Source organism: Lycorma delicatula, chromosome 1 (assembly GCF_047948215.1).
Source record: "Lycorma delicatula isolate Av1 chromosome 1, ASM4794821v1, whole genome shotgun sequence".
In the NCBI taxonomy this organism is placed as follows: domain Eukaryota; kingdom Metazoa; phylum Arthropoda; class Insecta; order Hemiptera; family Fulgoridae; genus Lycorma; species Lycorma delicatula.
The window spans coordinates 44,316,089-44,330,692 of NC_134455.1; the positions used below are offsets into that span (position 1 = coordinate 44,316,089).

Consider the following 14,604-nt stretch of genomic DNA (forward strand, 5'->3'; position numbering starts at 1 on the left):
GTTCCACCCTTACTGTTAAAAAAGAAAAAAAAATAGTTGAGCAAATTTACCTCAGATACCGATGTTATCTATTATCATAAATAACATTTATATTAATATCTGTATTCATTATATTACCGCTTACTGATATGTTACTTGTTATCAGCTGGAGATAACCGAATAATCACGTACAGCGAAGAGACGCTCCACTATAGTCCTTTTTGCCTGTGACAATAAGGCCCCGGAGCACGGGTCGGGAGAGAATAGCTGGTTGGTGCACTCGGGACTTGACTGCGTTAAAGCAGGTCGTGGGCCGACTCGGGAGAGCTACACAGCGTGCGCGTGATCCTGACCGGCGCGAGGTCCTGTTTGCGGAGTATCGTCAGAAAAGGTACGAGTATTTTCATAGTATTAGGACTTCGAAGCGAGATTCCTGGCACTCTTTTGTTCAAGAGCAGGGGAATAAAGACCCATGGGGTGTTGTTTATCGAGTACTTGCTCACAAGTGAAAAAAGGACAATCTTCTGTCAGCTCTCTCGACCCAAGACGGCGTTGTAGTTGAGAAAGATCGTGTGCTATCTCTTCTGATGGACGATCTGCTCCCCGATGATACCGAGGTTGGTGAGACCTTGTATCATTGGAGAGTTCGAGCGGCGGTTGTAGGTTTTGACACAGACTCTGTGTCGTCGGAGATTACCGAGGCGGAAGTCCGTCTAGTAATCTGTAGCCTGGCTAGGGATAAAGCCCCCGGATATGATGGTATTACGGTGGAGCTCCTTGTTCGCACCCTGCCTGTAGTTCTTGGCCCATTGACTAGGGTGTTCAATAGGCGTCTATTCGCTGGGTATTTCCCGGTTTGCTGGAAATGTGGTATCTTGAAGCTGTTACTCAAGGGTGGCGACAAGGACGCCACCGTCAGTTCTTCTTACCGTCCTCTGACGCTCTTGCCAGTTGTTGGAAAGGTTTTCGAGAAGGTACTTTACCTCCGCATTAATAGTAGGCTGACTTCTAATCACATGCTGATGGATGACCAGTATGGCTTTAGACCCGGCAAGAGTACGGAGGACGCGATTCTTAGTGTCCTTGATTTGGCTTCAGGCAGCGAGTGCAAATATGTACTCGGTGTCTTCTTGGAAATATCCGGGGCATTTAATAACTTGTGGTGGCCCTCTGCCTTGTTCCAATTGCAAAAGCGTGGTTGCACGCGTGATGAGATTAACACTCTCTCAAGCTACTTCAGCGATAGAACTGTTGTCCTTCGTGACGGCAGTTTGCAAGTAGGAAAGACCCTGTCTAAAGGATGTTCACAGGGCAGTGTATTAGGTCCACTCGTCTGGACCATCAAGTTCAACGCTCTCATGCGGCTGCGTTTGCCCGGTGGCTGTCGTGTCGTGGCTTACGCCGACGATGGGATACTGTTGGTCGAGGACGATTCGCGTGCTGAGATTGAGCTTAGAGCGGCACAGGCATGTAAGGTATTGCGGTTGTGGAGTCTGCAGCATAAGATGGTTTTCAGTGCGGAGAAAACCACTATGATGTTTTTGAAGGGCCGGCTAGCTGCGACTCGCCACCCGCGGGTCGTGATGGACGGTCGTTCAATTAGGTATGTCACTCTTCAAAAGTATCTGGGTGTAATCCTTGATGAGAGGCTTCTCATCAAGGATGAGTGGCGAAGAAGGCCATTGATGCTTTTTTCGGCGTCCGTAGAGTTGTCCATCCCGATTGGGGGTTGAATTTCCATACCATGCGGATTAATAAAGGTGTTTGCGAGGCCATTATGTTGTACGCTGCGCCCGTCTGGGCTTATCGTATGTGGCACCAATGTTATAGGGATATTCTATTAAGAGCCCAGCGTCTTCTTTTATTAGCGGTTGTCGGCAGTTATAGGACTGTCTCGCGAGAGGCAGTAACTATAATCGCAGGCATCAAACCCTTGGATATTTTGGCTACAGAGCGTAGTCAGCGGTATGATACAAAGAAGGGAGGCCTTCTTACTTCAGGGCGTATGCGTGTGATCGAAGACCAAGGTTTTGACTCTTGGCAGGATAGGTGGAACGATTCTTCAACAGGTCGTTATATGCATGGTATATTTCCCGATGTTAGAGAGTTGCGAGTTGTTAGCTGGGTATCCCCCAATCGGCACACGACGCAGTTTCTCTCCGGACATGGTGTCTTTAGGGAGAAATTGGCTAGGTTTAGGTTGGTTGATTCCGGCTTCTGTCCGGACTGTAGGGTTGATGACACTGTGGACCATGTCCTGCACATTTTTCCTAGATACGAAGCTGAGCGTACCAGAGTTACTAGGGAACTCGAGAGACTAAACTCCGTTTTGGATCTACGAGTCAACTGGAGGACTCGTAGATGGTGGACAATTGTTGCTGGCTTCCTTCGCTTCCTCGTCCTGAGCAGGACTGCCGAAGGGATTTAGTAGGTGATAGGAACCTGGGTGGCTAGGGACCGCCTGGGCAGTTGACAGGCCGAAGGTAGGCGCTTAAGGCAGCGTGCCTCGGTTAGATCTAAGAGCTGTTATTTTGATTTGGGATAAAGCTGTCGGCGGAGTTGCAGCCGCTGCCAACGGGCATGGTTTTTCCTTGTCCCGGGGGGTGCGGTCGCGCTCCGATGGGGGCGTTTTGTGAGCATACGACACGGGACTGGCTGTGTGACGCTTCGGTGGTAGGCAGTGGCGTTTCGACGGCGGTTTACGAAAGATGGTGAAGTCACGCGGACTGCGTGATGAAGCTGTGTGGGAGTAGGCGTTCGTTCTCCTCTCCCGGGCAGACCGGAATGGAGTCAGTTAGTTGTACTCTTATGAGTAATTAAGCGGGGTTCTTTAAGTTCTTAAAACTAGGACCAAATTTCGCTGTGTTTAAACTTTTTAGTGGGAAAGTTTTTGTTATAGTGGTAGTTTCTCGGATCTGAGACATTCGATAAGTTGCTCATTAATAGTTAGAGCTAGGCGCGGGGTCTTCATTCCGCGGTTAGGCATCTAGCTTAGTTCCTGAGGGCGTCGTGGTAGCTGCAGTTGTTCGTTGTCTGCTTTCTGAAAGCACAGACACAGAACTATCTCGCGGTGAATTTTACTGATGCAGATGTCCCTTGGGGCATCTGCATCGGTGGCATCTCTGCGGGGCCTGAACTGAGAGCTGTGGTGCGCAATCAGTTTGAGGGCGAGAAGATGTCCTCCGTTAAAACCACTACTGGCTAGGAACGGAGGAGGTGGTGTAGCGACCGGACACGCTACGCGGTGGGATCTTCTCCCCTCGGGGGGGAATCGAGATGTGACAATAAGGTCGAAACGTCAAAAATCACTATAAAAACTTATCGTTCCGATAACCAAAAATCGTAAAAATTCAAATCACATCCAGTAAATATTCACCTAACCATACCTATTATCAAGAAAAAGCCGGAAAAACCAGTCCAAAAATGTTATAATCGCGGAGCAGCACAACAAAACGTCCGTACGGTGCGATTACACTTACTCAACTAACAATAAAATATTTACAATAATTAAACTTAACCGAGGTATTGAAAAAAGGCGGTATATTATTTAACAAAATTCACACGATGGTCATCGTCATTAACATAATTATTTATTTAACGTTCAACAGAAAACAAACACGTTGAAAATGAGCCTTTCGTTTGTAAAAACTGATAAACTGAAGAATGTTAAAAAAAATGTTTATTAAATTCATAACGATGTTCTATTAACCATTTTTGGTCCGTAGTGATTATAAAAATACACGTATACAAGTCGTATGTGTAGGCATAACATCTTAATTGCTATTTATTTGTCATCTCACATGATAATTTTTAACAATTTGATTTTTGAAAAAATTATTTTACCACCAATACTTTGAAGGTGGTAGATGGAAGATGCCTACCATCAAAAACAGTGTCAAAAACCACCTGAAATTTAATGAACCCTTTTTTATACACACAACAGTACATATTTTAACATAAATGTTATCTATAAAATTGTTTGACTATTGTTTTTTTTTTTAATTGTCGTTCCTGAAAGTCGCATATACTAAAATTGGACGTTAGTTGCAGTATTTCTTTTTCTAACGAACAACAAGGAATACATTCATCATGGTATTCAACACTTTTTTTAAAACGGTTAGTAAAATAGAACAGCTTTAATTCTTTCACATTTGCTTTCTTCATAAGTACATTGTAATTTTTTAGCTATATTATATTCAGAATTATCATGACAGTTATGAAACCTATTAAACAAATTAATCTTATAATATTAACAGCAAAATTGCAGTAAAATAATCAGAAACATACAAATCGTAATAATATCAAAATTCTTAAAAATAATTAATACGTAGAAATATCTTAAAATTAATCCCACCTTCCCCGCATGAAGCAATACGATTAAAAATCTAAATTAAAACCAAAGTCAGATATTTAGATACATAAAATAAAATGTCAGTTAGAAAAATAAAATGTCAGATGCATATAAATTTAAATTTTGGGTAAGTAATCAGTAGGAAACACGGAATTTTTTTATTACCAAAAAAAGCTATTCTACACTAATTATCTTATTTATAAACAAGGTATATTTAATGCACTTTTTTCAGAATAAAAAAGTTTCTACGTTACTTCAGTTAAAAATATTTATAATGAACATAAAGTATTAAATTTAACCGCAATTTTTTTCCTTTAATTTGTTCCAGCTGATCTTTGTTACTTATGAGATAATTCTGTACAAAAAGAGTAGTTTATTTTAATAACAATTCAGAAATTACGTTGAAACATTAACATTGTTAAATGATACACACAAGTTCTGTGAAGTATTAAATTTTTCAGTTAACATGTACAGGAAAGTCAGTTCTTTAGAATAAAGAGCGTTATAATTATCGCTTTGTATAAAATAAGATGAAAAAAATAAACAGAAAAATTTTATGAAATTACGTACGGACGTAACTTTACGAAATATAGTTATTTAATTATTGTTCGCACATACTTCACTCACTTTTGAGCCTGAAAATAATGAATTCCACGCATTCAAATGTGTAAATAAGAGGAAATTTATTTTGTAAGAAACCCATATTTTACATTTACGTCATAGTAATTAATTTTGGTAGTGTTTTATCGTCTTGTGTATGATTGAATTTTTGATAATTAAGTACGGTAATATTAGGCAAAATTAATTTCCGGCATAGCGCTGACTTCGATTACTGAAACGTTAAAGATGATAAATACATTAGACATCCTTCTTACGCTAGCAAAACGTCTCTCACGAGGCTGAAAAGATGTACAATTTACTCGTATTTAATTTAATATAAATATTAAATTTGACAATGTGTTAGTATGGAATTTATTTTTATCACAATAAATGTGTACTCAAACAACGTATTATTTAGAAAAAACAAAAAATTACAATAGCTATAAATCAAAAATGTTCATTCAGTAATTATTTTAAAACTTAAAGTTGATTCCATTATGTTAAAATAACGAGATGAATCTAAGAAAAGAAGGAAAAAATGTTAATTGCATAAATTTACTCGTGGAAAGGACAGAACGAAAATTAATGAATCTTATTCACTCGATAGAAATAATTTTATCTATTTTCCTAAATAATATATATATATATATATATATATATATATATATATATAAAACATAAGTGGAAGTGGAAGGTTAAATTATTAAAAAATCAATCTTTCATCAGCGTAAATCAACATTCGCATTCTCTATTCTGGAATCTGAGGTATATGATAAACTGAACTTGTTTTATTAAAATAAGCTTTTATAAAAAAACCAATGCTTTATTAGAAATATCGACGAAGATTGGGTCTCTTTCCAGAAAATGTATTTAATTGGAAAATTCCTGGTTTAGTTCTTGGCATTCGATGATAAATCGTAAAAAAATATTTAACCCAAAACAGTCACATTAATTCTCCCATTCCCTAAACACGGAAAACAGAAAATGAATATTTTGATTTTTTTTTTGTCTTCAGTCATTTGACTGGTTTGATTCAGCTCTCCCAGATTCCCTATCTAGTGCTAGTCGTTTCATTTCAGTATACCCCCTACATCCTACATCCCTAACAATTTGTTTTACATATTCCAAACGTGGCCTGCTTACACAATTTTTTCCTTCTACCTGTCCTTTCAATATTAAAGCGACTATTCCAGGATGTCTTAGTATGTGGCCTATAAGTCTGTCTCTTCTTTTAACTATATTTTTCCAAATGCTTCTTTCTTCATCTATTTGCCGCAATACCTCTTCATTTGTCACTTTATCCACCCATCTGATTTTTAACATTCTCCTGTAGCACCACATTTCAAAAGCTTCTAATCTTTTCTTCTCAGATACTCCGATTGTCCAAGCTTCACTTCCATATAAAGCGATACTCCAAACATATACTTTCAAAAATCTTTTCCAGACATTTAAATTAATTTTTGATGTAAACAAATTATATTTCTTACTGAAGGCTCGTTTCGCTTGTGCTATTCGGCATTTTATATCGCTCCTGCTTCGTCCATCTTTAGTAATTCTACTTCCCAAATAACAAAATTCTTATACCTCCATAATCTTTTCTCCTATTTTCACATTCAGTGGTCCATCTTTGTTATTTCTACTACATTTCGTTACTTTTGTTTTGTTCTTGTTTATTTTCATGCGATAGTTCTTGCGTAGGACTTCATCTATGGGGTTCATTGTTTCTTCTAAATCCTTTTTACTCTCGGCCAGAATTACTATATCATCAGCAAATCGTAGCATCTTTATCTTTTAACCTTGTACTGTTACTCCGAATCTAAATTGTTCATTAACATCATTAACTGCTAGTTCCATGTAAAGATTAAAAAGTAACAGAGATATGGAACATCCTTTTCGGACTCCCTTTCTTATTACGGCTTCTTTCTTATGTTCTTCAATTATTACTGTTGCTGTTTGGTTCCTGTACATGTTAGCAATTGTTCTTCTATCTCTGTATTTGAACCCTAATTTTTTTAAAATGCTGATCATTTTATTCCAGTCTACGTTATCGAATGCCTTTTCTAAGTCTATAAACGCCAAGTATGTTGGTTTGTTTTTCTTTAATCTTCCTTCTACTATTAATCTGAGGCCTAATATTGCTAAGATTTTTTATGCATGACTAGTTAAACTAATTGTTCTGTATTCTTCACATTTATCTGCCCCTGCTTTCTTTGGTATCATGACTATAACACTTTTTTTGAAGTCTGACAGAAATTCCCCTTTTTCATAAATTTTACACACCAGTTTGTATAATCTATCAATCGCTTCCTCACCTGCACTGCGCAGTAATTCTACAGGTATTCCGTCTATTCCAGGAGCCTTTCTGCCATTTAAATCTTTTAATGCTCTCTTAAATTCAGATCTCAGTATTGTTTCTCCCATTTCATCCTCCTCATCTTCCTCTTCTTCCTCTATTACACTATTTTCTAGTTCGTTTACTCGTCTATTTCACCAATGTTTATTTCTCTTTCCACTTCTGAACACTTTTCTTTAATCCACTCTTCTTTCGCCAGTTTGCACTTCCTGTTTATAGCATTTTTTAATTGTCGATAGTTCCTTTTACTTTTTTCATCACTAGTATTCTTAGATTTTCTACGTTCATCCATCAGCTGCAATATATGGTCTCAAACCCAAGGTTTTCTGCCAGTTCTCTTTATTCCGCCTAAGTGCGCTTCTGCTGATTTAAGAATTTCCTTTTTAACATTCTCCCATTCTTCTTCTACATTTTCTACCGTATCTCTTTAACTCAGACCTCTTGCGATGTCCTCCTCAAAAATCTTCTTTACCTCCTCTTCCTCAAGCTTCTCTAAATTCCACCGATTTATCTGACACCTTTTCTTCAGGTTTTTAAACCCCAATCTACATTTTATTATTGCCAAATTATGGTCGCTATCAATGTCTGCTCCAGGGTAAGTTTTGCAGTCAACGAGTTGATTTCTAAATCTTTGCTTAACCATCATATAATCTATCTGATACCTTGCAGTATCGCCTGGCTTTTTCCAAGTGTATATTCTTCTATTATGATTTTTAAATTGGGTGTTGGCAATTACTAAATTATACTTCGTGCAAAACTCTATAAGTCTGTCCCCTCTTTCATTCCTTTTGCCCAGCCCGTATTCACCCACTATATTTCCTTCCTTGCCTTTTCCAATGCTTGCATTCCAATCTCCAACTATTATTAAATTTTCATCTCCTTTTACGTGTTTAATTGCTTCATCAATCTCTTCGTATACACACTCTACCTCATCATCATATATGCTTGTAGGCATATAGACGTTAAAAATCGTTGTCTGTTTAGGTTTTGATTTAATCCTTATTACAATGATTCTATCGCTATGCGTTTTGAAATACTCTACTCTCTTCCCTATCTTCTTGTTCATTATGAAACCTACTTCTGCCTGCCCATTATTTGAAGCTGAGTTAATTATTCTAAAATCACTTGACCAAAAGTCGCCTTCCTCTTCCACCGAACCTCACTAATTCCTACTACATCCACATTTATCCTATCCATTTCTCTTTTTAAATTTTGTAGCCTACCAACCTTTTTTAAACTTCTAACATTCCACGCTCCGACTCGTAGAATGTTATTTTTTAATTTTCTGGTGACCCGTTCCTTAGTAGTCCCCACTCGGACATCCGAACGGGGGACTAGTTTATTTTACCAATAAATATTTTACCGGAATATTTTACCAAGGAAGGCGCATCCATCATTGCTATATGAAAATGCAGAGCCACATTTTCTTGGAAAAAAGCAGCTGTAGTTTTCCATTTCAGCTGCGCAGTACTCAGAGGACTTAGTGATGTTGATATAGCCGTTTAAGTCGTCCTGACTCTTGCCCCTAACAACTACTGAAAGAGCTGCTGCTCTCTTTCAGGAATCATTCCTTAGTCTGGCTCTCAGCAGATACCTCTCCGATATGGTTGCACCATCGGTCCAGCTACTCTGTATCACTGAGCACTCAAGCCCCTTCACCAACGGCAAGGTCTCATGATTCATAGAGGAGGATTTTGATTTATTTGTTTATTATTATTATATTTACAAAATTGCTAACGATTAACACAAGACAGAGAAAGGTGTTTTAATTCATGGCTTAAATAACATCTCCATATCCATAAATATAAATTTTTGAAAAACAAAGACAAAAAACTTTTTATTTTCTTCCCTTTAGACTTTTCTAAAGATTGTTTTGACTTGTGGTATGTCCAGAACTATACAACTACAACATATTTAGCATAAGAGTAAAATTACATAAAACTATAAAATAGATCTTAATTCAGAAAGTGCAAATGTAATCACTGAGCGTTTATGCATTAATTAAACGAGATCCGTGAAATACAGTTTTATTAATTTTTTTTATTTTAATTTTATATATTAGTATTATTTAAAAATTAATCGATAAAGTAATATATTGTTTCTGTAAAAGAAAGTCATTTTATCTTATAAATAAATTAGTGGAAAAATCTTTTAAATAGTTCGGTTATATTATTAAATGTGGCAACGGAAGAATATTAAGCCCTTTTTTGTGTGCCAAAGCACTGCATGGGATTACATGAAAACAGTTTTGTTGTCTGTGTTATGTTCCACTTTTGCCGTCGGGTGCTGCTACCTAGCGGGGGCTAGAGCTCTCCGGCAAGCTATAGTTATACATTTTTATTGACTATAATTGATTGTTTTACTAAATTTGCATATGGCGTACCATTAAAGAACAAGACAGGTAAAGAGGTCGCGTTTGCTTTGGAACCGATATTGAAAAGACATAAAATGAAACATTTTCAAACAGATCAGGGAAAGGAATTTTACAATCCACATGTTGTGCCTTGTTCAAAAATTCAACATAAATCATTATTCCACCCATTCAGATAAAAAGGCCGCTATTATTGAACATTAAAAACAAAAATGTGGACTAAATTTACTGAATATGGCAACTATAAATGGATTGATATACTGCAAACACTTTTAGATGAATACAATAATTCTATACATTTGGCTACATTAGTTAAACCCAAAGGTGTAAACAAGACGAACGAAGCGCAAGTTTTGGAAAATTTATATAAAAAATACGATAAAAAAAAAGGTGTAAAAATTAAATTTAATGTAGACGACAGTGTTTGTATAAGTAAACATAAAAAAGTATTTGAAAAGGGCTATCCACCAAATTGGACGAATGAAATATTGAAAATTCATACACTACATAGTGAATCCAATCCTGTTACCTATGAACTAATTGATTCCCGAAACGAAGTCATAAAAGGGCTTTTTTACCAACACGAACTACAAAAAACCAAACATAAAGATGTATATCAAATTGAGAAAATTTTACGACGAAAAGACGACAAAGCCTATGTAAAATGGTTGGGTTTTGATAAAAGTACAATTCTTGGATCGATTTGAGCGATGTTGTTTTGTAATGTTTTATTCAAGTTATTTTCAAAATTTATATATATATATATATATATATATATATGAAATGTTGATTATTTTATTCTTGGTGTTTTACTTTTTATTGACATTATTACTCAATTACAGAGGTTGTGAATAGAAACGAAATCAATGCTATTAATAGCTATCTTACAATGAGTAAAAAAATTTTTACATTATCAATAAAATATTAATTTAAAATAATTTTACTTTATATATAGAATAGTAAAAATGTCTAATATATTTGATAAATTGAATAATTTAAATTATTGCAACAGTATTAAAAGGATTAATGAAATGATGCAAAATAGACGTTATCGAATTCAAAAAGTAGAGTTTATAAAAACAAAAAATGGTGATTCAATTATTGCAGCAATTGAAGGATTTGGAAAAATATCTTTACCGCAAAGGTTCAATGATCTTACACTGTCAGATTTAAATGAAATTAACAATTCTAAAGACGTTTATATAATACAAGGGTATGAGAAAATCGGGTAAAAATATTATTCAAATATTACTTATTTATTTAATTCAAACCGACCGCTACACAACAGCTGATTACCAACCTTTGAATTAATTATTATAAATAATATTCAAAGCGAATATATTACTCAAGTTGGTATCCCTGCGGAATTTCAAATATCCCGCTAAGGGAAGATGAAATTTCCATAGGGAAAAAGGGAAAATCCAATATGGCGGTGACGGGCTACTAGCACCAATGACGTCACAATCCAAAATGGCCGACCACCGCCATCTTGAATTAGTGACGTCAATCGAAGTTTTTGGACTGTCCACCGTCTTTGATTTTGGCGCAGTATCCCTATTTCCATATACTGTTAGACGTTAATCCGGGATGTGCCTGAGGCTATTTGTCAATGAAAAGCATCAGCGAATCATTCTAACACAGGTATGGCCATGCAAAATTATAAATTTTACAGATTTTAACTACATCTTCCTTAAATCTTTTTTGAACCATTATTTATTTAAAACTAAGATTGATAGAAAAATTGTATTTACAAATCTGTAATGTACCCAAAAAATGCAATTCAAGAAATAGTATCACACTTAGAGAAAAGTTAAAAATTTATTTTTTGTCTCTCAGTGTATTTTCTTTCCCCTTTGAATTTATGTTTAGGTAATGTATTAAAATTTCTTTCCAATTTTTAAAATAATTTTGATTCAGAAGTAAACATTATCACAATTAACATATATGATATATTCACAATTCTTCAGGTCAGGTTGAAGAAATTGCAGTTGAATTGTACGTTGCATAATTTGAGAGCGAAGGTATAAAGAATTTTGCAGGTCGTTTCCCAGTTTTGAGTTAAATGGGAACACCAGGTCGGAAGTGAGGTGATGGGTGAAAATAATGTAGTGCTATAATGTAGTGGGTGAAAATAATAGTGTAGGGTGTTGAACGGTAATGATTGAAGTATGACATGAAGTAGCATGTTAATGTTAGAGTGTGTGGTGTTTGGATATAAAGTTGAATAATAATTATTTTCAGTTACAGTTTTTTAAGGGGAATGTATACGTAATTAACTTAGAATGATTGTGATAAATAAGAAGGTTAAACTAAATAATATTTAAGATGAATATATAATCCTAGTCGTATTATCAACTGGACTTTTATGGTATTTATAACAGCGGAAGGTTTTTAGTATGCATGTGTGTACTGGTTTGCCTAAAATAGATATCTTACGTATAATTTTTGATACGATTAGGCTTGAGTGTTAAATTGAATCAAAATAATTATTTAGTAATGACTGAACGTTTTTAAGTTTACAGAACTGATGTCTTTAAAGGAAATAAATTATGTTAACTTCTGTCAATCAGAGGTGACCGTTTGGCCACAAGTAGTGTGTTAGTTTTTGAATGTACATTTTTATTTTGTATTATTTATTATTAAAAAAGATTAAGCTTTCTACTAATTTATAAGCACGTTTATTACTGTTAATTGTGTAATAACATATATTCAGTGCACAGAATTACGTATCCTCAAACTTTCAATATGGAAATAAGCTACAGGTATGTTTTATATATATATTCAGTATATCATGATAATATACATCAGGTATCGAGATATTAGTTACGTCATCTAAATATTTCGAATAATTAGTCAAAATGTTATTCTGTAAACATTTATACCATGATTTATTAGAACTTTACAATGTGTAATACGAGTTAATGATAAAATACTATAATTTAAATCACGTGATAACTAAAAAAATAATAAATTTTTCAATTTCTAAAGTTCATTGATTCATCAGAAGTGGAATCGGTTAAATTTTTCTATTCTAAAATCATCAGAAAACGTCCCTTTTAAGTTAGAAGTAACACATCACATTATTTTGACAGAATATTTTTATTTATTTTTTTTAATTAGACTACCAAAGTAGATAGTCAATTATAAAATTTTATCAAATTGGAAAAGACGATTTCTTGATAGTCATCAGTTTCAACTTTAAAGTAAAAGAATTTACGCAATCCGCACCCGATTAAAAGTCATAGGTGTATTAACTATAAATATATATAAACCGTGGGTACATGTATGCATGAATGCGTTCATACAAATATATTTTATATGTATAATTAATTAAATGGAATTCATTTCTTACCAGGAGAACGACGATTAAAACGAGTACTTGATCCTTTCATACAAAAACATCTTTCACATTCTTTTCGATTATACGACCCGTATACCAGAGGATTCATACATGAATTTGATACGGCCATTATGAAGAAACCATCCTGTATGCGTGAATCAACTTCTTCAGCCGTTTTACGATCTAGCATGTACCTAAAAAGAAAATAAGATTGGATTATCGAACTGTTTATTAGGAATACATATTTTCACAATTTAAGGACCAAAATATATCTAAACAGGAATGTTTTGATGAATCTAGTTTAGCAAGTATAAATCCAAAGCAATATTGTGTTTAAAAGATAATTCGCAACTATTTTGAGTTGCAGCAACGGTGTGGAAATTTTATATAATGGTAAATAGTATTTTTTAAAAACTTTCACCATGAATAATAATCAGCGGCAAACTTCTATAATAATTTTCAGTGATTAACTATTTATTACACATTTAAGTAACGCTTGCCCCACAATATAAAAATATTGCGCGAATAAAAGCTAAATAAATCTCATTCATTAAAGATAAAATGACACAACTATTATTTTTGTTATTAATTTAAAAGATAAAATAAATAAATATGTTTTAAATTCATCTATTCTGATAATCTTTGACACTACTGAACTATCGCTGGCATCGCTCGGAATTTTAAAATTTATGTTTCAATATTTCTTACAATATGTAAAATCTAATATTAAATGAAATTACATTACATTAAGATAAGAGATTTACTAATAACGTTGTAGAATCATATTTTATTCAAAATAATCCAATAATAAAATAATTTTTATGATAAACATAAGGTTATCAAAACCTTCAGAGGATAATTGTATATGAAGGTACTACATTGAATTATAAAACCGAAAAAGATCATATTTTAATAACGTTAAGTAAATCTTAAACGTAATAGTTTTGTTAAAACATACAGCTTAAAAATATTTTTGGATAGAGTCAGTCTTATTTTTATTCATAATTCAAAAGTTCTCAGTTAGCAGAAAATAATTAATTATAAGTCTTACTTAAAAATTATATATTTAAATATAAGAATGTACACAGCGATAATGTCTACATTTCCCAGAAAAATTATGTTTAAAAAATATATTTGCTACAGAAAACCCGTGAAGTTAAACCGTATGAAGTTAGTTTTTTACTTTAATTTATAGAAAAGTTTTGATTAATTTTAGTTTTAAATTACAATTATTATTTATAGCTTGACTGTTTTAGAAATTATTTATTTTTTTTTTTTACATTTTCTGATAAACAATTCAATTCTTTTAGATGCATCAAATACTTAAATCAATATTTGATCTCGAGTTAAAAAAATCATGTATTGATTTAATTTTTAAATAGTTTTCATAGTCATCTTTATAGTAGCAAATTAATGATGATAAATTAATAATGCATAAATTAATTTCGCTAACAATATTATAAAATAAAAAGGAACCAAATTAAATAAACTTTAAAACTTTAAACGTTAAATGAGAAATTTATTTTTACTTTTTATGATCCTAGGATCCTTTAACTTTTTAATATCCTAGGATGTAAACCGTCTATGAGAGATTCGCAAATTACAACTTT

The 14,604-nt window shown here is 33.9% G+C and overlaps 1 protein-coding gene across 1 annotated transcript in view; it reads right to left on the reverse strand.

Moving 5' to 3' along the window:
• The window catches only part of LOC142318091 (adipokinetic hormone/corazonin-related peptide receptor variant I-like), a 714,190-nt gene that overhangs the window by 107,411 nt on the left and 592,175 nt on the right, over nucleotides 1-14,604 (reverse strand). Inside the window, exon 5 of the mRNA XM_075354618.1 lies at nucleotides 13,007-13,188. Within this exon, the coding sequence (XP_075210733.1) occupies nucleotides 13,007-13,188 (182 nt within the window). The remainder of the gene's footprint in view (nucleotides 1-13,006; nucleotides 13,189-14,604) is intronic.